At 34.6% G+C, this 27099-nt stretch overlaps 2 protein-coding genes across 10 annotated transcripts in view; both read left to right on the top strand.

The window, feature by feature from the left end:
• The window catches only part of cobll1b (cordon-bleu WH2 repeat protein-like 1b), an 89150-nt gene extending 88332 nt beyond the window's left edge, over positions 1-818 (top strand). For 7 of the 8 annotated variants that reach the window (XM_067409982.1, XM_067409984.1, XM_067409978.1 and 4 more), the window contains 2 exons: positions 9-149; positions 312-817. In XM_067409982.1, coding sequence (XP_067266083.1) covers positions 9-149; positions 312-386 — 216 coding nt within the window. In that variant the 3' untranslated portion in view covers positions 387-817. Of the gene's footprint in view, positions 1-8; positions 150-311 lie in introns of all 8 variants that reach the window. The other variant, XM_067409980.1, reaches the window with a different exon arrangement.
• A 4551-nt stretch (positions 819-5369) lies between these two features.
• The window catches only part of grb14 (growth factor receptor-bound protein 14), a 112275-nt gene continuing 90545 nt past the window's right edge, over positions 5370-27099 (top strand). Inside the window, exon 1 of one of the 2 annotated variants that reach the window (XM_067409354.1) lies at positions 5370-5493. The gene's annotated coding sequence lies outside the window, so the exon portion shown is untranslated. Of the gene's footprint in view, positions 5494-5552; positions 5704-27099 lie in introns of those variants that run through there. The other variant, XM_067409355.1, reaches the window with a different exon arrangement.

The raw sequence follows: 27099 nt of genomic DNA, 5'->3' as shown, positions 1-27099 counted from the left end.
GAGCACAGGTGACAGACAATGGAGAAGGACGCACAGAGAGATCCAGAGAGGCCCCATCACAAACAGCAGGCCGTGGAGACCCAGAGCCGAGCTCCGCCCGAGACGGAGGCATGGGAACATGTAAGATTGGAAATACTCAACCGTCACCAGTGAGTGAATCTAACTCTAGATCTAACCATCACTGAGCCACATAGAAACCCTCATAATAGAATAACCTTCATTTTAAAGCTCCTTTAACACTCCATCAATGGCTGACAATCCATGATGAATCATTTATAAAAGTTTGTAAAGCTTGTTTGTTTTTCCCACAGGGGTCTGAAGCATCTTTAGCTCCGTCTCCCATGTTGATGGGAATATCGGAAGTCTTTTATTCAGCGGAAGAATGAAGCATTCTCACATGCTTCATGAGCGTCACTCATTCTCAGACATTCTGCAGGTCATGAGAATCATCTTGTCTTCAGAATTTTTTTTTTTTTTTTATTAGAAATCATGATTTTTAGGTGCAAATCAGAAGACTTTCAGGACATTTTATCTGGACCTGGTCAGAACTGTGTAGAGCGCAGTCTTCACCTCTACAGTGCTTATCATTCAATTTTCTTCCTTCCCTTTTTTTTTTCTTCACACAGCAGTTTTTTAATTTTATATATATATTACTGCTGTCAAACGATTAATCGCAATTACTAGCATCCAAAATAAAAGTTTGTGTTTACATAATGTGTATATAATTATTAAATAAATACAAAAAAAAAAAAATATATATATATACACACATACATAATCAATAAACACAGTACAGCATGTATAAATAAATATAAGTATTTTATATAAAAATAATATTTTGTTAAATATATATACATGCATGTGTGTGTATTTATATATACATAATAAATATACACAGTACAGCATGTATATATTTAACAAAATATATTATATTTATATATAAAATATTTATATGTATATATGATATAAATTTTATACATATAATGTGTGTGTATATATATATATATATATATATATATATATATATATATATATATATATATATATATATACATATGTGTGTGTGTGTGTATATATATATATATATATAATATATATATATGAATAAAATAAAAAAAAATCTTATCTTAAATATTTACATGTATGTGTGTGTATTTTTATATATATATATATATATATATATATATATATATATATATATATATATATATATATATATATATATAAATATATATATATATAATATAATAAATATACACAGTACACACATTATATAAACAAACATTTACTTTGGATGTGATTAATCGCTAGTAATCATGCGACAACGCTAATATTATATATATATATATATATATATATATATATATATATATATATATATATATATATATATATATATATATATATATATATAATATACAGTAAATAAACAGTTAATAGTGACCATATTTCTATCAAGCTCCTAAAAGGACAAAAAGGATTTTTTTTTTTTCGTTTTTTTGAGCGAATTATTCTTTTAATAAAAAAAAAAGAAAAAGAATTATGATTGTACAAATAGCATGGAGACGAACTATAGATTTCTTTTAATTTATTCTACAGATGGACAGACAGTTTTTCCTTAATATCTGTTACACTTTTTCGCCTCTCAATAAATGTAACAGATCCTAATAATGTTATCATATATTGAAAATGCTTTTTTGGGTTGTTTTTTGTTGTATGAATTGCATTATGAAATTTGTAAATAGGCATATATGAGAAAGAAAATGCTCTGATTTATTTCAAGGCCTAATTTTGTTTAAATTATTAGGTATAGATTTGATTTATGTACTTATTAGCTGATAAAAATGGTACTGAAGCTTTTTCAGTCACACCTTAATCCCTTGCCAAACATTAGTACAGAGTGTATCGTTAATTATGGGCTGCAGTTATATTATATTAATGTTATGACATTGAACAGATTTCTGGATCCCACAAAAAAGAATTGTTAATCAAAGCTGTTGCCAAGACAGAAAACACTGGGCTTTTCATTCAATCTGAGGAGAATACTGCTGTATTATTTGAATATTCAACTCTCCTCTCTTTTCTGTATTAAAGTATAACTGACTTTTAAAGTGTGCATCCTCTGATTGTGTTATTTTTTATCTGTTTTTGAAGCTGATAGGATGTCAAGGTGTGATATGTCTTATTTCAGCGACTAAAGTAGTTGTGTTTACTTACAATGATCAATTACTGCAATCTGACACTGACTTGACTCTGTCACTTTTATTTATTTATGTGTCATTCTGCTGTTTTAAAGGCGCAGAGACATTCGTGTAAGAATGAAGTACTTTAGTGTTGTGTTTAAGGATTCTCTTCTGCTCTATTCAGTGGAGGAAATTGTCAATTTCTCATCAATAAAGGTTTAATGCAGCAGTATTGAGGAACACATGCCATTCAGAATGTGAGTCTTTTCCATCAGGAGCTACATCAGGCTCTTTATACATACGCTAATGTATAGTGGGCGTCCATACGGGTTTTGCACAAAAGATGAACATGACGGCACATGCTAGTGGATGAGTTGAATCAACTCCACAGCAACTACATAAATGTATCCATTAACCATCCAGAAACGTCCAGTTTCATTCTAAATGTTGTAACTTTTTCCTGAGTCTCTCCATCAGTGTCTAACAATGTACAGGACAGGTGCTGGTCATATAATTAGAATATCATCAAAAAGTTGATTTCACTAATTCCATTCAAAAAGTGAAACTTGTATATTATATTCATTCATTACACACAGACTGATATATTTCAAATGTTTATTTCTTTTAATTTTGATGATTATAACTGACAAAATCCCAAATTAAGTATCTCAGAAAATTAGAATATTGTAAGGTTCAATATTGAAGACACCTGGTGCCACACTCTAATCAGCTAATTAACCCAAAACACCTGCAAAGGCCTTTAAATGGTCTCTCAGTCTAGTTCTGTAGGCTAAACAATCATGGGGAAGACTGCTGAATTGACAGTTGTCCAAAAAGCGACCATTGACACCTTGCACAAGGAGGGCAAGACACAAAAGGTCATTGTAAAAGAGGCTGGCTGTTCACAGAGCTCTGTGTCCAAGCACATTAATAGAGAGGCGAAGGGAAGGAAAAGATGTGGTAGAAAAAAAGTGTACAAGCAATAGGGATAACCGCACCCTGGAGAGGATTGTGAAACAAAACCCATTCAAAAATGTGGGGGAGATTCACAAAGAGTGGACTGCAGCTGGAGTCAGTGCTTCAAGAACCACTACGCACAGATGTATGCAAGACATGGGTTTCAGCTGTCGCATTCCTTATGTCAAGCCACTCTTGAACAACAGACAGCGTCAGAAGTGTCTAAAGACAAAAAGGACTGGACTGCTGCTGAGTGGTCCAAAGTTATGTTCTCTGATGAAAGTAAATTTTGCATTTCCTTTGGAAATCAGGGTCCCAGAGTCTGGAGGAAGAGAGGAGAGGCACACAATCCACATTGCTTGAGGTCCAGTGTAAAGTTTCCACAGTCAGTGATGGTTTGGGGTGCCATGTCATCTGCTGGTGTTGGTCCACTGTGTTTTCTGAGGTCCAAGGTCAACACAGCCGTATACCAGGAAGTTTTAGAGCAGTTCATGCTTCCTGCTATTGACCAACTTTATGGAGATGTAGATTTCATTTTCCAACAGGACTTGGCACCTGCACACAGTGCCAAAGCTACCAGTACCTGGTTTAAGGACCATGGTATCCCTGTTCTTAATTGGCCAGCAAACTTGCCTGACCTTAACCCTATAGAAAATCTATGAGGTATTGTGAAGAGGAAGATGCGATATGCCAGACCCAACAATGCAGAAGAGCTGAAGACCACTATCAGAGCAACCTGGTCTCTCATAACACCTGAGCAGTGCCACAGACTGATCGACTCCATGCCACGCTGCATTGCTGCAGTAATTCAGGCAAAAGGAGCCCCAACTAAGTACTGAGTGCTGTACATGCTCATACTTTTCATGTTCACTTTTCAGTTGGCCAAGATTTCTAAAAATCCTTTCTTTGTATTGGTCTTAAGCAATATTCTAATTTTCTGAGATACTGAATTTGAGATTTTCCTTAGTTGTCAGTTATAATCATCAAAATTAAAATAAATAAACATTTGAAATATATCAGTCTGTGTGTAATGAATGAATATAATATACAAGTTTCACTTTTTGAATGGAATTAGTGAAATAAATCTTTTTGATGATATTCTAATTATATGACCAACACCTGTAAGGCTGAACACCGTTACTGACAATCCTCATTTTGCCTGCGTGAGATTCTCCAGCTTTGTTGTTGTTGAGCTGTTAAAGCTCCGCCCTCTTCTGGAAAGGGGGCGGGAGCAGCAGCTCATTTGCATTTAAAGGGACACAAAATGCATTTTCTTTCTTTCTTTCTTTCTTCCTTTTTTTCTTTCCCTGCATTTCCTTCATCTTTCATTATTTTAGATGCATGTTCATCTTTATCCTTATTATTTTTTCTTTTGCATTTTTTACTCTTTTTTTTTTTTCTCGTGGTGTTTTATTTTTAAAACTGCTTTTAACTGCATGCCATTTTTTATTTCTTTCTTGCATTTTCCTCAGCTTACCTTTTCTTTCTTTCTTTCTTTCTTTCTTTCTTTCTTTCTTTCTTTCTTTCTTTCTTTCTTTCTTTCTTTCTTTCTTTCTTTCTTTCTTTCTTTCTTTCTCAGTAATTTTCCCGTTTTCTTTTTTTTATTTGGTTAATAGATCTACATGTTCATAGATCTGCATATATATATATTCTTTATCTTTCTTTTTTAATTTTCTTGACCTAACCAGTTTTTCATCTTTCTCTTGCATTTTCATTCACCTTTCATTCTTTTATGTGCATGTACATTTTTTCTTTTTTATTGCTTTTTCTTAATCACACTTGCTTTTTCTTCATCGTTTTTTTCTCTTTTCTTGCATTTTCTTTTTCTTTCATTCTTTTAGCTGCATGTTATTTTTTTCAGTTCTTTCTTGCTTTTTGAATCTTCCTTGCATTTACTTCATCTTGCTTTTCCCCCGTTTTCATACCTTGCATTTTCTGTCTTGCAAATTTTCACCTTTCTTTTCTTGCATTTTCTTCATCTTTAATTCTTTTGTGCATGTACATTTTTTCCTTTTTTCTTGCTTTTTCTTAATCTCACTTGTATTTTCTTCAACTTTCTTTTTTTCACATTTTCATTGCTTTATTTTTATTTTATTTTAATTTTCCATTTTCTTTCTTGCTATATTGTAATTCTTATTCTTTCTCCTCCTCTTTTCATACGCGCACATCAGATCGCATCCTCGCGCAGTTCCTTGTGTGTGTGTGTGTATGTGTGTGTGTGTGTGTGTGTGTGTTTGTCTCCTCTCAGCTCAGTATAGTGACGTCGCGTTTTGAGCTGCAGGAGCGCGGCGCGTGCACTCAGTCGGTTACCGGCAGCGATGGTGGTGAGAGCGCGAGCGCCGAGCAGAAGCAGGTAGGCTACAAAGCCATATAACATATCACATGACCACAACGCCTTCAAATGCGACACTAAAGTGCGGTCTGAGGGATCTTATGGTTGGCAGGGACACTCGTTAACACGGTACAGTAACATAGTGTACTGTACTGTACTATTTAAAATATGCACATGTCAGCAAAACAAGTACTCGCGCGCACAGCTGCTGTTCTGGACGAGAAGAGACTCGTAAGTGTCATTTAACAGTACTTTAATGACTCCGTGATTTTGTGTAATGAGATATATGCGTTTATGTGTCATGCTTTTATTTTATAAACAAACTGGTGTTAACTATTATACAGGACAGGAGTTATTTCAAGATTTCCCCTTTTATATTAACTAAGTCGGATCAATTAAGAAATTATGTCAGTCATTACCACAATTTGTGCCATTTACTGTGCCTGTTTATATTTATAGCAATATTATATTTAGTTACATATTTATTTTTAATGTAAGCTGCACATTTACGGGGTGTTATTTTACAGCTTGGAGTTTTATTAGAAGATAAACTGATCTGAGGTAAAAGTGGAAAACTAAAGCTACCGCCACCTACTGGTCAGACAGAGAAGTGCAGATGGATGTTTAATCTCGTCTCACGACAAATATGTTAATCAGCTCTTTGTTTTGGTTTTAAAGTTGTTGCTGCCCTCAAACAGAACATTTAACACTCTTTTTGTGTCGGTGTGATGTATTGAAAACAAATTTAACATGAACCCTAACCTTAGTCAATATTCAGTTTCTGAAGAATCTATTTGCATATCTTAGAATGAATTAGAAGTGTTGTAAAGCAGCAAGAGAGTGTCAAAGGTTATTTATTTATTTAAATAGCATGCATGATATCACAGAAATATGTGATATCTATCAGTCATAAGAGGCATTTTTAACATGCTATTTAAATTAATAGGCCTAAAAATAATGAACTAATAAATACATGAATATCTCACCTAGTTGACTGCTAAAAAGAGTTTTTGTCCTTCTGCCAATCAATAATTATACAGGATCTGCTTTGCTGAAATCTGATTGGCTGACATGTCTTTGGAGGGTGTGGTTTTGGAGAGAGGGCGTGTGCTTGACTCTCTGAGGGCGGATCTGGTTCAGTGTAATTGTGAAGATTTTAATCTGTTTTCTGTGATTCAAATCCTTTGAATCTATTCCGAAGTCATCATGTTTATAAATGTGTGGAACAGCGTTTTAGGTCACATGATGACCCTTCCGGTGTTAGATGTAGTAGGCCTATATATTACATTCAATAGTAAATTACATACACACATGCATATTTACAGAACATAACACTGAGAATACGTTTATATTAAATGTTAGAGCCAGTCTTTAAGGCACGAAAGCAGACACATGCTTCAAAAGGACATAATTCAGTGAAAAAATGTATAGAATTATAATAATTAATTTTATTTTACAGCAAAACAGTATTATTGCAGTAGTAATATATTTGATGACTTTAGTTTTATAATTTAAATAATAATATTTTTTTAAATAAAACACGAAACAAATCAATAATTGAATATAGTAAAAATAATATTAATTTAATAATGTATTATGAAATATGAAATATGAAACAAATCAATAAAGAAATATAATAATATTAATAATAATTATTGCTAAACTTATAAAAAAAAACAAATCAATAAAGTTTATAATAATAATAAGTTGTAATTATACAATTAAATCAATAATGAACTATAATGTTATTATTATTATTATTATTATTATGTAATAATAATTGATGAAACAAATCAATAATGAAATATAATAATACAAATTATTATAATTATTATTATTTAATTTATAAAAAATACATCAATAAAGAAATAATAATAATAATAATAATAATAATAATGATAATAATAATAATGATAATGATCAAATTAAACAACTCAATCAAATATAATAATAATAATTATTAATATAGAAATATCATAATAATAATAATAATAATTAATATTATAATTATTATTATTATTTATATTATTTAATACTAATTGATGAAACAAATCAATAATATAATAATATAAAATATAATAATATAAAGTAGTAGTAGTAGTAGTACAATTTATAGAAAATACATCAAAGAAATGCATAATAATAATAATAATATTTAATCATTTTGATTACATAAATAACGAAATATAATATTATTAATAATAATAATAATAATAATATATTATTTAACTTATACAAATAATCAAATCAATAAAGAAATATATAAAATAGTAATATTTTTATAATTATTATTGTTTAAATTATAAAATTAAGTCAATAAAGAAATATAATGATGGTGATGTTATCAATAATAATAAATAATAATAATAATAATTCTTTATTAATTTGTTAATTTTTTATGTTGATGAAGAAATAATAGCGATTATATTTCTCTTTGATCAAGAGGGCTCAAACACATTATTGTACATATGTATCTGTAACAGTAACTGCAGAGACTCAGTTTCATTCTCCTCCCTTCACCATCGGTCTGCGTGGCTCCGCACCGCCCAGCCAGACCAACAAAGTGTGTGTTAGTAACAAGATTGCATGTTAATGCCACATTAGAGAGGACAGTATTTGTGAATGCAGTGATTGTAGTGATGGAGTGCAGTCGGCCGAGGGTGGGTGTCTGGGATTGTGCTACAGGCTATAATTATCTGCTCTTGTATGTCCTGCGAGTCTTTTGTGTGGCCATGGTTTATGCGCTTAAATGAAAAGAGCATGTGATAGTCACTCCTCAACCGGTTCCCTGCAAAGCATTTACACAGGCAACTGGTTTCACAGAGCGTCGCTTTACACAAAGAACTTTTACATGACTTAAATGTGCTGTGCATTTCAGGACTATAAAAAACAAATCAGGCCGAGAAATATTTTGGAAACAGAATCAGGCTTTTTTTGGTCTTTTGACTGCCAATGAGCCGTCACTCCAGTGGGATTAGGAACATGAATCGGGTCATTCCTGTTATACAGTGTGTTTCCATAACCTTATATAGAAAAAAATAATAAAGACACAGTTTTTAAAGATGGATCATGTCATAATCATAACATAATAAAACAGTTAAGGGAACTCATGAGCTTTCATGAAGATAAATCGAATTCATGAGATTAATTTTAATTATTTTCTTTACGTTGGTTTGGATATTATTTGTTAAAGCCAATCTGAGCAATTTTTAGCAAGTAAATAAAGTTAGTTTTGATTTCATGTTGACCATAAAATCAGGCATAACATTATAACCACCTTCCTAATATTGTAATGGTCCCACTTTTGCTGCCAAAACAGCCCTGACCCGTCGAGGCATGGACTCCTCTAGACCCCTGAAGGTGTGCTGTGGTATCTGACACAAAGATATTAGCAGCAGATCCTTTAAGTCCTGTAAGCTGTGAGGTGGAGCCTCCATGGATCGCACTTGTTTGTTCAGCACATCCCACAGATGCTCGATTGGATTGAGATCTGGGGAATTTGGAGGTCAAGTCAACACCTCAAACTCGTTCTTGTGCTCCTCAATCCATTTCTGCTTTGTGGCAGGAGCATTATCCTGCTGAAAGAGGCCACATCCACCAGGGAATACTGTTTCCATGAAAGGGTGTACATGGTCTCAACAATGCTTAGGTAGGTGGTACGTGTCAAAGTAACATCCACATGGATCACAGGATCCAAGGTTTCCCAGCAGAACATTGCCCAAAGCATCACACTGCCTCCGCCGGCTTGCCTTCTTCCCATAGTGCATCCTGGTGCCATGTGTTCCCCAGGTAAGCGACGCAAAAAACGTGATTCATCAGACCAGGTCACCTTCTTCCATCGCTCCGTGGTCCAGTTCTGATGCTCACATGTCCACTGTTGGCTCTTTCGGCGGTGGACAGGGGTCAGGGGTCATACACATGCCCATACGCAACAAACTGAAGCACTGTGTATTCTGACTCCTTTCTATCAGAACCAGCATTAACTTCTTGAGCAATTTGAGCTACAGAAGCTCGTCTGTTGGATCGGACCACACGGACCAGCCTTCGCTCCTCACGTGCATCAATGAGACTTGGTTCACCGGTTCACCACTGTTCCTTCCTTGGAGCACTTTTGATAGATACTGACCACTGCAGACCGGGAACACACCACAAGAGCTGCAGTTTGGGAGATGCTCTGATCCAGTCGTCTATCCATCACAATTTGGCCCTCGTCAAACTCACTCAAATCCTTACGCTTGCCCTTTTTCCTGCTTCTAACACATCAACTTTGAGAACAAAATGTTCACTTGCTGCCAAATATTTCCACCCACTAAGAGGTGCCGTGATGAAGAGATAATAATGAAGAGATATATATATTCCCAATGGAAAACTGAAAGGAGTTGTTACTTCCGGAACCCAGCTGTTGCATTCTAGTGCTTTCTTTTAAAGCTTTTCTTCTGAAATCTCTAAAGTCTAAGTTTGCTCTTTGTTGAATCTCATGGCTGTCTATGAGAAAATAAAGAGATCTTTTCCCTGTCTTGAGAGCGATTACAGTCGGAGCAGCAATCTAAAGTCTTCCTATCAATATTTCATGGGTTGAATTTTTTAGGTGGTTACATTTTTAGTTAGTATTCAAAGGCTTGCTGATTATTTCCCGATAAAACAGTGCATGAGTGAATGATATAACTTTGCTGAGGGTTATGTAACCTGTTTTATTAAATAGACTCTCTTATCATTCTGCCATTAAAAAGATTAGCAAGGAATTCAGACAAAAGGAAGCAGTATTTAGATTGCATTCATATTTACTCTTTCATATATATGTGTTTGTTCAGAGATACTGCTGTGGCTTGACTGTAGTGCATAACACAGCACAGCACACACAAGTATTTTGTTGCCATGGATGTAAAGCAAAGTCATTGTGAAGCTTTTTATCTTTTTTCATAATGTGCTGCTGTAATCTCATATATTTCAGAGTGATTCATGATGTCATCTTAAAAGCAAGGGCGTTTCAGAGCAGAGCAAGATATGGAGGTGATTTTATTCATTTACTTATATATTTGAGCACAATAAGAGCAGGAAAATGCATTAAATATAGTTTAATGTTGGCTTTAAAAATATCTCTAAAATTCCATCTTATTTGTCATTAAAAAAACGGAATATAATTCCATAAATTAAATAGAACTGTAGTGTAAATTTGGTTGTGTAATGTTGTTTTAGATATATCACACATTTAACAGCATTTTTATGACCTTTTAGTCCACAAGTTTTCATTGCTTTTGCTGATTCTGCAGAGCAAAAATGGAAAGAAAAAAAAAAACTGCAATTAAAGATTGTATGGAGGTGATGTGAAACATGTGAAGTATGCATGCTGGGACGGTTCTTTAACGAACGTGCAGCATTCCAGAAACCTGTTTTTGTCCCAGGACATTCAACAACAGGATGAGATTGACTGCTCACTTCTACATACTGTATGCCTCTGCTTCTCACCTTTTTTTTTTTTTTGGAAGTATTGGACCCCATTCATATGCAGTGTTGCTAACTGCTTTCAATTGAAAATAGATAAAACTGGTAGCTAAACGTCACTAGATGACATCATAATGGCAAATGCATTGATTTATATAAATATGAATATAGATCAGTGGGCAAAATAAGAATCCAGATAAGCTTTGTCCAAGAAGTTGCTAGATTTGTCCCTAAACTTTTGAAAAATGTCTCAAAAGGGGCTGTGAAGTCTAAATCTAGTGAAAATCCCTAAATTGGCAACACTGTTCATGTGTCAAAACATCCTTTTCAGCCAGCCATAGATATAAAATGAATGCATTAATTATATAAATAAATTACATTAATTTTAAATACATTTATAGATGGATATTTAAAATAGGACAGCGTTTTAATTGACATCTGAACAGACAAAATAAGATCATCAACTTATTTTAGCTGGGTGATAATATAGTTAAATTTTGCAGTAAAACAATCACACAGTTAAGATTTGCTATATAGTATATATCTTTATGTGAGTATACTGTATGTATGAGGATAAAGTTATTAAAAATAATCACGAAGTTGAGATTTGCCATATAGTAAATATTGCTTTAGGATGTCAGATCAATAATATTATTGATAATTAAATGTTCCCAACTAAGCAAGCCAAAAGGTATGGAAGCTTCCACCATGAAATAAAAATTAAAAAAGTTATAAAGTTGTGAGATATAGAGTCAGAATTGTGAGATATAAACTCGCAATTGCATGTTACAAATTGTGAGGGGAAAAAAGACACACAATTCACAATTCAGATTTTTTTTTTCTCGGAATTGCGAGTTTATAATTCGCAATTCTGACTTTATAACTCAATTTTGACTTTATAACTCGCAATTCTGACTTTATAACTTACAAGTCTGACTTTATAACTCAATTCGGACTTTATCACTCAATTCTGACTTTATATCACACAATTCTGACTTTATAACTCAATTCTGACTTTATAACTCAATTCTGACTTTATAACTCAATTCTGACTTTATATCACACAATTCTGAGGGCTGTTTCATAAAAGATGCTAAGAAAAGCGAGGATTAAACTCCAAAACCTAACTTGAATTAACCTAACAAATGAGTTTGGGCTAAAACGTTTTCATAATAGGTAATTGAAGTTCACGCAGTCCCGCTAATTCGATACAGGTTTACCTAGTCAAGATAATTTCGCGTGCACGCTTTTTTTAAGCAGCCCTAGATGTCGAGCATGGATCAAATCAATCCACCATAGGAAACAACATACATTTTGTGCTGTTTTATGCGTTTGAGAGATGGTGTTTTCCTCAGTGCATAACTTACTTTTCACAAGTTTATTCTCCATCTGTAAATGTTGGAAAGTCATGCAAATATTTCCATTTTGCGGCTAAACTTAACAGTGAACGAGCGCTGCTGCGCGCATGCGCGCTAAACAGACGGGACGCAATGGAAGCGCAATAATTCTAAAATATACATTTCGCTAAAATATTTGATGTTGGACATTAAATGTAACTTATTTACAATTTTAATCCTACAAGTAAGTACAAGAGTTTAGATTCATCTTACCAATTAAAATTTAGTCTGTGCATATTTATTTTAATTTTTAATTTTGTGATTTTAATTTCTGCTCTTCTAATAACCACAAAGAGTACTACAGCTGCCAAACAAAACCAGAGAGAAATGTATTCATATATTTTAAAACAATTAAATATTGGACACAAAACATTTAGCCAGTAAGAAGGGAAAACCTGTAGGTTTTACACACTCACTCACACACACACACACACACACACACACACACACACACACACACACACACACACACACACACACACACACACACACACACACACACACACACACACACACACACACACACACACACACACACACACACACACACACACACACACATGTTTGTTTTTGTGAAATGTGGGGACATTCCATAGACATAATGGTTTTTATACTGTACAAACCGTATTTACTATCCCCCTACACTACCCCTAACCCTAAACCTAACCATCACAGGAAACTGTGCACACTTTTACTTTCTCACAAAAACTCATTCTGTGTGATTTATAAGCCTTTTGAAAAGTGGGGACATGCTGAATGTCCTCATATTTCACCTTTTTTTGTAATACCCATGTCATACCCATGTCATTATACACATTTATGTCCTGATATTTCACAAAAACAAGTACACACACACACACACACACACACACACACACACACACACACACACACACACACACACACACACACACACACACACACACACACACACACACACACACACACACACACACACACACACACACACATATATATAATTCAGGTTGATTAGGACACTTTTCCCCAGTCATTTCAATAGCAAAAAAGTGGCACAATCAACCTGAATTAACTATGTATATGAGACCAGAGTATAGATTAAATATGGGCCTTGGAAAAGGCTAGCAGACTTTATTGTGCTTTGACTACAGTGGGTAGTTCCAGTTTGGACAACAACCATGCATGTCATTTCTGCAGACTGCCTCTTACTCGGTTACTCTTTTCATAGCTTTTGCTGGCTCTGAGACACTCACTATTTCTCCTGCTCTTTGTCTAGCAAAAAAATCACTCCTCACTTAATGAAAGCTTACAAATGAAGGCCTGATTGTTTCAGGGGCCTTGTCACAGATCTATTGATTTTGAATTTCTGTTTTACTTTTGCTATATTTTCACACTTAAAACAATGATTTGGTAATCCTCTTGTACTCTTCTGTGCTAAGAAATAAGTCTCTGACAGTTCTCTCCCAAGTGCTTCCATTGTTGTCAGTATTGATTCAGTGGGCTATATAACACTTAATTTTTAAGAAATTACTTCTCTTTAAATGTTTATGTTAATAAAGTCAAAAAATTGTATGTGAGAGAGTCAGCTGTAATATCATTGCATTCCTGTTGGTCAGTGTTAGAGGAGCTCAGCTTAGCCTGATAGTTAGCCTGCTCCAGACCAGGCTAGTTTCCCAGCATAAGTTGCCAGGGTAACTGAGTTTGAACTAAATTAAGTTTGTTTTATGAAACAGAATTCGCTGACAAAAAGTCTGACTAAGTAAAATAAGCCTGGCTTGTTTTCTAATCTTGTTTTATGAAACAGCCCTCTGACTTTATAACTCACAATTCTGACTTTATAACTCACAATTCTGTCTTTATAATTCAATTCTGACTTTATAACACAATTCTGACTTTATAACTCACAATTCTGACTTTATAACACAGTTCTGACTTTATATCTCACAATTCTGACTTTATAACTTAATTCTGACTTTATAACTCAATTCTGACTTTATAACTTAATTCTGACTTTATAACTCAATTCTGACTTTATAACTCAATTCTGACTTTATAACTTAATTCTGACTTTATAACTCAATTCTGACTTTACAACTCAATTCTGACTTTATAACTCACAATTCTGACTTTATAACTTAATTCTGACTTTATAACTCAATTCTGACTTTATAACTTAATTCTGACTTTATAACTCAATTCTGACTTTACAACTCAATTCTGACTTTATAACTCACAATTCTGACTTTATAACTCACAATTCTGACTTCATAACTCAATTCTGACTTTATAACTCAATTCTGACTTTATAACTTAATTCTGACTTTATAACTCAATTCTGACTTTATAACTCAATTCTGACTTTATAACTCACAATTCTGACTTTATAACTCACAATTCTGACTTTATAACTCACAATTCTGACTTCATAACTCAATTCTGACTTTATAACTCAATTCTGACTTTATAACTTAATTCTGACTTTATAACTCAAAATTCTGACTTTATAACTCACAATTCTGACTTTATAACTCACAATTCTGACTTTATAACTCACAATTCTGACTTTATAACTCACAATTCTGACTTCATAACTCAATTCTGACTTTATAACTCAATTCTGACTTTATAACTTAATTCTGACTTTATAACTCAATTCTGACTTTATAACTCAATTCTGACTTTATAACTCAAAATTCTGACTTTATATCTCACAATTCTGACTTTATAACTTAATTCTGACTTTATAACTCAATTCTGACTTTACAACTCACAATTCTGACTTTATAACTCAATTCTGACTTTACAACTCACAATTCTGACTTTATAACTCAATTTTGACTTTATAACTCTATTTTGACTTTATAATAGGGATGGGCATTTCAAGCAAAAATAATATTCGAAAATCGCTGGGAATTATTTGATTATTATTCGAAAATCGCACCCCTCCCCCGCACCCACGCATCAACACACAAACAGTGGGAGAGAGACCATTCACGCTTTCAATCTGTATGATATTGATAAACTGTTTAATTCATTGGAGAATATGCTGTCTTAACTCAAGCCATATAATGATTGTAATGTGCTAAAACATATTAATATGTTCGTTAATATAAGTGAAAGTAAAATCTGCATGGCCATTCATAACCGTGCGAAGCAGAGCGAGCGCTTTCAATTAATTCCTACGTTGAGCTTCCGGAGGAATAAACTGAAAACGCTCGCTCTCCGCCAGTGTGGACTATCAGTGTTGCTCGCTCGCGGCGTTCGCCTCGCTTTTGTCCAGTCCGGCACCTTTTTGTGGACACGCACCATGAATGACTGAGGGGATTTTACTTTCACTTTCAAATTAGCGCCAATTCGGGAGCGGTGACAAGTTATGATACCGATGTTGTTCCTGAACACCAGCAACACCGACTATCGCAGCAAGCTTACCTCAAGCCATATTGATTTTAGTCTGCCCAAACTCGTTATATCATTGTGAACAGCCTGAATGACGGCACGTGTGTCATGTGAACACTGATTTTAACGTCTCTGTTATATGCCACGCTTGTCTATGTTCTGCTGTTAACAGCTTTTTAGGTGCGTTATTGGCAGCGCGCGCGCCTCCCTCTGGTTACATGAACGTGTCACCATTGGAAACATGAGGATTTTTTTAAGACGACAATCGCACAACCTATTCGATAATCTATAATTAAATCGACTAATCGAATATTCGAAAATCATGACACATCCCTACTTTATAACTCAATTCTGACTTTATAACTCACAATTCTGACTTTATAACTCAATTCTGACTTTATAACTCACAATTCTGACTTTATAACTCACAATTCTGACTTTATAACTCAATTCTGACTTTATAACTCAATTCTGACTTTATAACTCACAATTCTGACTTTATAACTCACAATTCTGACTTTATAACTCACAATTCTGACTTTATAACTCACAATTCTGACTTTATAACTCAATTCTGACTTTATAACTCACAATTCTGACTTTATAACTCAATTCTGACTTTATAACTCACAATTCTGACTTTATAACTCACAATTCTGACTTTATAACTCAATTCTGACTTTATAACTCACAATTCTGACTTTATAACTCACAATTCTGACTTTATAACTCACAATTCTGACTTTATAACACAATTCTGACTTTATAACTCACAATTCTGACTTTATAACTCAATTCTGACTTTATAACTCAATTCTGACTTTATAACTCACAATTCTGACTTTATAACTCAATTCTGACTTTATAACTCAATTCTGACTTTATAACTCACAATTCTGACTTTATAACTCACAATTCTGACTTTATAACTCAATTCTGACTTTATAACTCAATTCTGACTTTATAACTCACAATTCTGACTTTATAACTCACAATTCTGACTTTATAACTCAATTCTGACTTTATAACTCAATTCTGACTTTATAACTCACAATTCTGACTTTATAACTCACAATTCTGTCTTTATAATTCAATTCTGACTATAACTCACAATTCTGACTTTATAACTCAATTCTGACTTTATAACTCTCAATTCTGACTTTATAACTCACAATTCTGACTTTATAACTCAATTCTGACTTTATAACTCACAATTCTGACTTTATAACTCAATTCTGACTTTATAACTCAATTCTGACTTTATAACTCAATTCTGACTTTATAACTCACAATTCTGACTTTATAACTCAATTCTGACTTTATAACTCAATTCTAACTATAACTCACAATTCTGACTTTATATCACGTAATTCTGACTTTATATCTCGCAATTCTGACTTTATAACTCAATCCTGACTTTATAATATACAATTCTGACTGTATACTGTAACTCAATTCTGACTTTATATCTCAATTCTGACTTTATAACTCACAATTCTGACTTTATAACTCAATTCTAACTATAACTCACAATTCTGACTTTATAACTCAATTCTAACTATAACTCACAATTCTGACTTTATAACTCAATTCTGACTTTATAACAACTCTGACCTTATAACTCAATTCTGACTTTATTACTCAATTCTGACTATAACTCAATTCTGACTTTATAACTCAATTCTGACTTTATAACTCAATTCTGACTATAACTCAATTCTGACTTTATAACTCAATTCTGACTATAACTCAATTCTGACTTTATAACTCAATTCTGACTTTATAACTCAATTCTGACTATAATTCGCAATTCTGACTTTATTTTTTGCAGTTCTGTTTTGCATTTGCGAGTTTAAACCTCGCAATTCTAAGACAGAAGTCAGAATTGTGAGATTAAAAAGTCATAATTACCATTTTTATTTTTTAATTTAGTGGCAGAAACAAGCTTCTGTTAAAAGGTGACAGTGGCAAGGAACCCAAACTTCATAGCTGACAAAAATGAAAGAAAAAAAAAAGCCTTGGGAGAAACCAGTCTCATTTCTCATCTGGCCAAACGAACCAACATGATTCCAGTGAACTAGATGAACACCCCATTCCCAAGTCCCTCTTTCAATGTTTGTATATGTGATTTGAAGCCCTGCTGGAGCTATCATGGACTTCAGTGGTAATTTCAAGGTCAAACGACTAAAGTGTGTACCAAATGTTCAATTTATGCTCGTACGTGACGGTCTAAGAATAACCGTTTCTGTCCGTCCTTTACAGCACAGATGCGTGAATGCTTAGCTGTAAGCAGAGATGATGTTTGCACTCCCCTGTGGGATCTCGTTAATCTGATAATTACTGCAGATGACACTAGTGATGCTAACTAAAGGTCATATTTCTGCTCCAACCTCTGACACTGCGGCCGTCTGATGAACAGGACGCTAATGTCTTCCCACAGGAAATTTCATTACTTAGTTAAGTTTAATTTAAGGATCAACTTTGTCCTGACAGTTCCTTGTAATAAATAAAAATAGAGGCAAATTAGACACTCATTGACGTACAGTAAAAGTATGAAATTATTAAATTACTGTGTATACCATGCTGTAGGTGAATTGGGTGAGAAATCTTCATTTTGATGTCTGAATTCAGAACTGTATGCTAGAATAATAATATTATTTCTGTCAAAAATTTACACTGCAGTTCAAAAATGTTTAATGTCTGCAGTTTCTGTTTTTCTCTCCAATTAACTTCATTGCTGTCTAGGAGAAACAATTGCGATATGAAAGAGTTTTTTTGTTCTTATGGTTTTTACTGTGTAACTGACTGACCGCTAAATCAAGGTTGAATCCGAAGTTAAATTTCAATGGAGAAATCAGCGTGCCTGTTTGAATGTTAATATGTAACCTGACATATATAGAGGTTTATGTGAAGACAGATTTTTTTAGTTAGCAGTGGCCTTGTGTTTCACACCCACAGCAAACGCATAACCGGGAAACAGACCGCAGATATCCTGCTTATGGAGTCACGATTGTGCTCTGACTGTCTGTGCCACAGGCTCGTGACGTCTCTCTGTGACTGACGATGGGTCGAGCTTTTTGTTTGTTGCTGATCTACTCCTGACATCTCCTCTCAGCATTAATCATTACATGAAAGACAGCAAATGAACACTGAATTAAACCCTCAGGAGGAGAACTGAGGGAGAGTCTGAAACCATGCAGATGATTTCTAACCTTTATGGCAATGTTTGAGTTGCATCAGCTTAAAATTGACCTTATTTTATGTTTGTGCATTCGGCAGGTGCTTTTATCTGGTTTTTATGTTACGTGTTGCTGCCTTCTTGGCCAGGTCACTGTTGTTTGTTTTTAAATCTCAATGAGGTTTTAACCTGGTTAAATAAAGGAAAATGAATCCTAAGTGATTTGTGTTGCATTTAAAGGATTAATTCACTTCATAATAAAAATTCCTGATAATTTACTCTCCCCCATGTCATACAAGATGTTTATGTCTTTCTTTCTTCAGTCGAAAAGAAATGAAGGTTTTTGAGGAAAACATTCCAGGATTTTTCTCCATATAGTGGACTTCACTGGGGTTCAACAGGTTGAAGGTCCAAATGTCAGTTTCAGATCAGCTTCAAAGAGCTCTACATGATCCCAGACGAGGAATAAGAGTCTTATCTAGAGAAACCACCACTCATTTTCTTTTTAACCAAAAATGCTCATCTTGCACTGGTCTGCGATGCTCTACGCATTACGTAATCATGCTGGAAAGGTCACGCGTGACATAGGCGGAAGTATCGATCCATTGTCTGCAAAGACTAAGTCAGACGGCCTTTACAAAAAAAGGTAAAACAGCAATGCTGAACGATTTTGAAGTTGTTTTCGCCCTATACCGCGGTACTTCTGCCTACGTCACTTGTGACCTTTCCAACGTGATTACGTAATGTGTGGCGCATTGCATTTGTGTTTAAAAAGTATATTCACTTTTATTTACTTGTCAATCGTCTCTCTAGATAAGACTCTTATTCCTCGTCTGGGATCATGTAGAGCTCTTTGAAGCTGCACTGAAACATTTTGACCTTCAACCCGTTGAACCCCAGTGAAGTCCACTATATGGAGAAAAATCCTGGAATGTTTTCCTCAAAAACCTTAAATTCTTTTCGACTGAAGTAAGAAAGACATGAACATCTTGGATGACATGGGGGTGATTGAAGTGAACTTATCCTTTAAGGCAGAGCTTCCCAAACTTCAGAGTGGTAAGGCCCCCCCCAAAACATAGCAAAAGCTCCACGAGCTTTTTTATATAGGTATATTAGATATATTTCATAAAGTCTCTTTGCACAAAATTATCAACATTTATTAACCAGTTTGTAAGAATTTCTTTTTCAGTTTGTAAGAAACTACCATAAAATGTAATATTTTTATATTCCTGTGAAAGATGACGTAAACATTCTTTACAAATATATTTGAAGAGTTCATTTGCAAAAACAGATAACTCCGTTTTTTATGAATTCTCACAAATCATGTTTTTTATCAATCAAACTGCAGTTGGGTTGTTTTGATTAAGTAATAACTCCAAAAAATACAGGTAACTTACAAAATTAAAAGTATGTAAAAAAAAAAAAAGTTTTAGCAAAAGCAGATAACTCCAACAGTCGTTTTTTGGCAAAAGCAACTCCACATTTCATGTTTCAGAGTTAAACAAAACCAAGTAATTTAAAACGCTCTCAAACACACGTGCACACAAACACGCTAACATCGGCACACAAACACACACGCATCCACGCACTTCTGCATACACGCGCGCGCACACATACACAAACGCAAAAGGACAAACAAGGGTTCAGCATGTAAAAGTCGTGTATGGTGTACAAGGACTTGCAGGAGTCAAAATTATAAATCCTCGATCACTTTTAGTCAGCTTTGACTAAAATACCGGCTTTTTGACAAAACGGATTTTGAGTTCAGAACGTGCTATAGTCTATGTGGAGAATAATGCACACGCACAGCAGTCAGTTATTTATTTATTTATTTATTTATTTTAAAATGGCGTTTATCGGTTTTTGCAAATGAACTTTTCAGGTTCATACAGGATACATGTACTCCTCGCTGTAGCTACTTACTAGTTTTACATTTACTTGAAGTGCAGTTAGGTCTGTTATTGGGTTATTGTCATCCTCTGCTCCACCGTGGCATTATTGAATTGACCAACTGTGAATTCCTGCTAAGCAACTGACGTCTGTTTGAAAATAAGTAATGTATCTCACCTCGCTATAATGTGAAAAAATAATGTTTTTATATGTTTTATGTTTGTGTAATAAGGAGGGAAGAAATCACATTTCAGAACAATTAGAATATTTAAATTTTTTAAATTATTTTAATATCTTGATTTAGCCTATCCACGCACCCCCCCCCACCCCCCCCCCCCCTGCAATACCGCTACGGCCCACCGGGGGGCCGCGGCCCACAGTTTGGGAAGCACTGCTTTAAGGTATACATTTGATCAGTTCATGCATTTTGAATAACAAAAAAATTTAAAAATAGAAAAAAATCTGATTACTCTTCATCATTTTTGCTCAATTATTATTATTTTTTTCAGCTGATGTTTTGGTGTTTTAGTAGTTGAAATTATTGTGTTTCATATCTATTGTTTTCAGGGATGCCAAGTCTGCTGTTTTATTAAAATATTTTGTTTTCTAGCTATCAGGCATGAAAATCCCTCACCTTTCGGCGAAATTCGCCGTTTTGAAACCAAAATAGGTGACCTACGTGAATCGTTCATATTCAGTGAACTGCGAACAGGTGCGCGTGCCAGAAGGGAGCGTGAGATTTGGTGAACTGCGACCTGCGATTCAGTGAACTGTGAACAGATGCGAGTGCATGGAAATATTAACGCGAAGGGCCTTGCATCACCAGTGCAGACCACCATCAGAAGCTGAAAGCACGCCTGGCCTCGGCGATTTACCTGACTGAATTTGGTGAGTGATGGCAGGGCTCGACAATAAGGACTGCCCGATGGCCCGGGGCCAGTGTGAACGACGCTCGGGACAGTAGACGCACCGGTCACTTGCCCGATCGGGCCAGTGCTGTAGGGTGTGCGTTATATATCGTCTATATATCGTAGGCTAATTGTTGATTTAACGATCTGAAATTATCCAGTATGTCCCTCACTTTACAAAAACAGTCTAACGTTACTAGACACAGCATAGTTATTGTTACTGCGTGATTTAGTCTATTAAAATGCCCCCAAAATTCAAGATAAGGGGCAAAAATGTCCCTGTATATATTTCATATATAATTTAATAAAGTTAATCAATATTACAGAAAGAGCTCCGTTTTTCTCCAAATATCAGCATGATTACAAATGTGATATTGATTTTATTCAGCATACAGTTTAATGAACAAGAACTTAATATCAAGTGACTTATATTTTTTCACCATGTATTTCACCAACGAAAATAGTTCCAAAGTCCACCGAATTGTTTTGCGTTTCTGAGCAACACTTCCTGAATGAATCACCCGCTTAAATGAATCAGTTGAATCTCAATGATTCGCTCATTAACAGTGATTCGCTGCCATCTACTGGCGGGTTAAATTTCACATTTAAAGTGTCTTCATTTTTAAAAAATTTCAAATAACAGTATTTAACGTTTTATATTTTGAACATTAAAAACATTTTTATGCATCTGTAACTGCTCTTGATTAACTTTAATAAAGTTATCTATTCTATAATTATACATTAGATTACAATTTCTGTAGGCTACCTGAAAATCTTCTGTTTAAACCTACATGAAAAACTTGAAAAGCACCATTTAATTTATATGTTTGTTCTGTTGTATTTATTTGTGCTATTACTCGTAATGTGATTATTTGTTACTATTTTACTACTTACTGTTTATTTGTCTAATAATATTTAAAATAAATTTAGTAGCTTTTGGTGTCATAACCTTATGTATTGAGGTTAAATTTATCAAAAACAATGAAAACAATAACTATGCTTATTTTATAGGCCCATTTTCTTTTCTTTTACTTTTATTATTTTTTTAATAAATTTTAATCCAACTGGGCCAGCAGAAAAAATCATTAGCGTTGAGCCCTGAATGGTTTCAATAATTTTAATATTTTCTGGTATATAAGTTACCCAGGAGCTCTGTTGACATAGACTTAGCTAACGTTAGCTACAGCTTGATGAATTGAGTCATTGCTCCTGTGGAAAATTATTAGCCAATGCTACCGTTTTTGAGGAGTTAGATTTTGAGGTGAGGGGACTGACAAGGCAGAAGGTAAAGGGGTCCACCGTTCTAATAAGTAGACCTGCCAACCTGTATGCAATTTGCGTAGCGGATACGCATTTTGACTTCAAAGTACGCTGGTACGATTTGTCACTCTAAACTACGCAAAAACTTGGTGACGCCTCTGTCCACAAACCAAGCAACAGCAAAAGAAGAAGCGTTCGACCAATCAAAGCACTAGGTTCTTCCCCCAAATATACTGTAAATGTTAGACCCAGTGACAGGCTGGCATGAAATGGCTTGCATAATACTTAAGGAGGCCATAATAATTTTTGGCTCCTGGCTGAAGTTTCTCCAGCTCTCCCCAGGTTGGCAAAAAAAGCATCTCAAAATGCATCAGATTGATGCTTTAAAATGTGGAATATTAAAATTTTTCTTACGGGGGACCCGGACCCCCCTAGAGGGGTAATATCCTTCTCACCTTTTTCACCCCTGACCCATTTTCATGCCTGAGTTATGATAAAACTGTACTAGATGTTAAAGGGTTAGTTCACCCAAAAATGAAAATTCTGTCATTATTTACTCACTCTCATGTCGTTCCACACCCTTACGTCTTTCGTTAATCTTCGGAACACAAATGAAGATCTTTTTTAAAGGGTGGTTTAATGCGATTTCACTTTTTTAACTTTAGTTAGTGTGTAATGTTGCTGCTTGAGCATAAACAGTATCTGCAAAGAAAAGTGAGCGCTGAAAGTTCAATGGAAACGGAGATATTGTCTTTTAAAGTTATGGCAGTTTAATGCCTACAAAAACGACCGGTTTGGACTACAACGAGCTTTTTCCTGGGTTGATGACATCAAAAACCCTGCAAAACACGTCCCTGGGAACACGCAACAAAGTGGGAGAGGCCATGCGGCGCAGCATAATGAAAGAGGAAGAGTTGTGTACACTGGACGCGAGCGGCACGACACATCAATAGATAAGAGAACCCATTATAATCTGTCATATTTTCTACACTGAAGACATATTCCAGAATCTACACGAATTCAATGCTGGCTGGCTATTACTGAATGCACAAAGGCTATTACTGAAAGAAGCAGTTCCCACATTAAAAGCTGCTATTTATTGGCTTCAAACTGTAAGTAGGTTTTATTGTTTGTACATGTCTTTTAAACATATAGTTCTGTTACTATTTTTTGGTTGCATCAAGGATATAAACAAAGAGCAACTTGTTTTTGCTTCGCTAGCCAGTCAGCTGTATTATAGTGCATACTTCTCCAACAAACACCAACAAACGTATATGTTCATAGACAAACAGTTGTTCATGCTGTAAATTAAACGCTACCTTTACAAAAATGCGACTACCCAGTCATGTATTTGGCAACAGTAAAGCTTTAATCAGGATAAAACTGTATATTGAAAGCTAACAAACAGCACTGACAGCATAAATACTAAATGAAATACCATTCATAAACGTCCTTTAAAAGCCGCGATTGCTGTTCATCTGGGTCTGATTTGGGCTCAATTTGATACAGCAATATAATCAAATTGAGCATACAATATAACCGAAGCACACGTAACCGGTAACAAATGGTAAGGGCCGTGGTGTTTCCGGACGCTTCAGCGAATCACGATGGCTCTGGATTACACTGGGCCAGCTAACCAATCTGAGCACACTGCGTATTTCAGGGGGAGTGGCTTCATAGAAGCAGGAAGTCAAACGAGCTGTTCATATGACAGTGGAAAGAGAGGTGTAGAATAAAGGTAAAATATATGAAAAATACAGCGTTTTCAAAAACCCCCCGAAGCATTAAGACATGTTAAACTGCGCCCCAAAAACACAATCAAGCCTAGAAAAAAAAAAAAAAAACACTGAACCACCCCTTTAATGAAATCTGACAGCTTTCTGTCCCTCCATTGACAGTCTATGCAACTACCACTTTCAGGCCTCAGAAAGCTAGTAAAGACATCAATAAAGTAATCCATGTGACTCCAGTGGTTCAACCTCAATTTTATGAAGCGGCGCTAGTGCTGTTTGCACAAATAAAACCTAGTCTAACACATTATTTACAAAATATTAATCTTCACATTCACTCAACAACGTCTGCTCTCGCGTCAACACAACACACATGCGTCCTAGTGCTCCTGTGAACGTGCGTTGGAAAATAATGTTTTGTAAAGTGGTAAATTATGTTTTTTTGCTACCTTTCTGGGGCTTGAAAGTGTCAGTTATATAGGCTGTCAATGGAGGGAGAGAAAGCTGTCAGATTTCACTAAAAAGATCTTCATTTGTGTTTTGAAGATGAAAAAAAATCTTACGGGTGTGGAACTACATGAGGGTGAGTAATTAATGACAGAATTTTCAGTTTTGGGTGACTTTTGATCATTGGGCTACTTTTGTAATGCAGAATTGGCAACCCTGGTTGTTTTATCATTTCAAACTAACAAATCTTTTAGGATTTAGTTAAAACCTGTTAGTGTTTCAGTTTAACGTTTTGCAGTCTTGTTTTAACTTGTTTTGATATTTTGAAATCTAATGCAGGGTCTGCCAGTCGAACCTCTTTGACCTAAATTATTCCCCTGAAGCCCCCGCTGAGATTTAAATGTAATATTTCAATCATTTAACAACACATTTGCATGATCACAGTTCTCTGATCTTGGTTAATGGTCACATGACATGCGGGTAAACAAATAAAATATTTTATCTTTTAGTAAGTGTTTTATTTAGATTTTTTTTTTTTTCAAATTACAACTTTAATTTACATTTTATTTAATATTTATTAAATTATTAGCTTTTCACCAACTCAAAAAACCCTTGGAGTTCCCTTATGAAACCCATTTAAGCGCCTAAATACTTTTCTGCATCTGAATTTATATTTGCTTCTCTATATGTGTATAATATGAACGTGATCAATAGCTTCATTTTATAAAAATGGAAAAGTGCGATTGAAATTTTTTTTTTACAGAATGTCTTAGTAAAGAATGGTACAGCGAACACCAGTCAATACATAAAAGTCGAACAAAAATGACAGGGAAGATTGGCTGTGAGCGCTGCGGAGAGATTTGTTTACACAGCCGCTGAGATATGGAAAGGTAAGATGATCCATGCGGATGCACTTATATGGTTATCTATTAGCACACGCTTCATTCAGCATGTCGCTGTCGCTCTCTCCTCGTCTTTCATCCTCATCATCAGCTTTCTGAACCCACTTACTGTAGCTGAGACCCTTCTGTGGGTGTGTATTGTCCTGTGGCTGTTGTTGTCGTGTGGGGCTGCACACAAGAGTGTCCGGGCTGAACTGAAATAGCTGTGCCTCTCACGTCCCGCTAATGTAATTAGAAAGTGTTTGCATTGACTGATAACAGAAGAATGTGTTTTAGCCCAGCACCTATTTTGGGACCGCCATGCTGCCCGGTCCTCGGGTGTCCTTGTCTTAGACCCAGTAGAACTTTCAGTGATGAGGCTCACGTAAACAGCATTGTTGTGTTTGCAAAGACATGTGTTGACATGAAAAACAAGAGAAATACAAGTCACTAGGGATGTGCATTTTTTGATTTTGAGAATAATATATTTATTATATATTAATATATATATATTTGGAGTCAGAAAGATTTTTTTTATGTTTTTGAAAGAGGTCTCTTTTGTATGAAAACCACTAAATAAATAATTAAAAGCTAATAGTGACTTTTTATCTCACAATTGTGACTTTTTTTCTCGCAATTGCGAATTTACATCTCATGATATAAACTCATCTGCGTGATATAAACTCGCAATTTCCAGAAATAAAGTCAGAATTGTGATATAAACTCATTACTGTGAGAAATAAAGTCAGTATTGCGAGATATAAAGTCAGAATTGCGCAATATAAAGTCTGTTGCGAGATATAAAGTCGCAGTTGCGAGATATAAACTCATAATTGCCAGAAATAAAGTCAGAATTGTGAAATAAAGTCAGAATTGTGAGTTATAAAGTCAGAATTGTGAAATAAAGTCAGAATTGTGAGTTATAAAGTCAGAATTGTAAGTTATAAAGTTAGAATTGGGAGTTTATAAACTTATTATTGCGAGAAATAATGTCAGAATTGTGAGATATATATTTCTTGCAAATATGAGTTTATAACTCGCTATTCTGACTTTATTTCTTGCAATTGTGAGTTTGTATCTTGCAATTCTGACTTTATAGCTCACAATTCTGACTTTATA

This window comes from Chanodichthys erythropterus, chromosome 14 (genome assembly GCF_024489055.1).
Source record: "Chanodichthys erythropterus isolate Z2021 chromosome 14, ASM2448905v1, whole genome shotgun sequence".
Taxonomy (NCBI): domain Eukaryota; kingdom Metazoa; phylum Chordata; class Actinopteri; order Cypriniformes; family Xenocyprididae; genus Chanodichthys; species Chanodichthys erythropterus.
The sequence above is the reverse complement of the archived record's forward strand: the minus strand, read 5'-3'. Positions and strand labels throughout refer to the sequence as shown.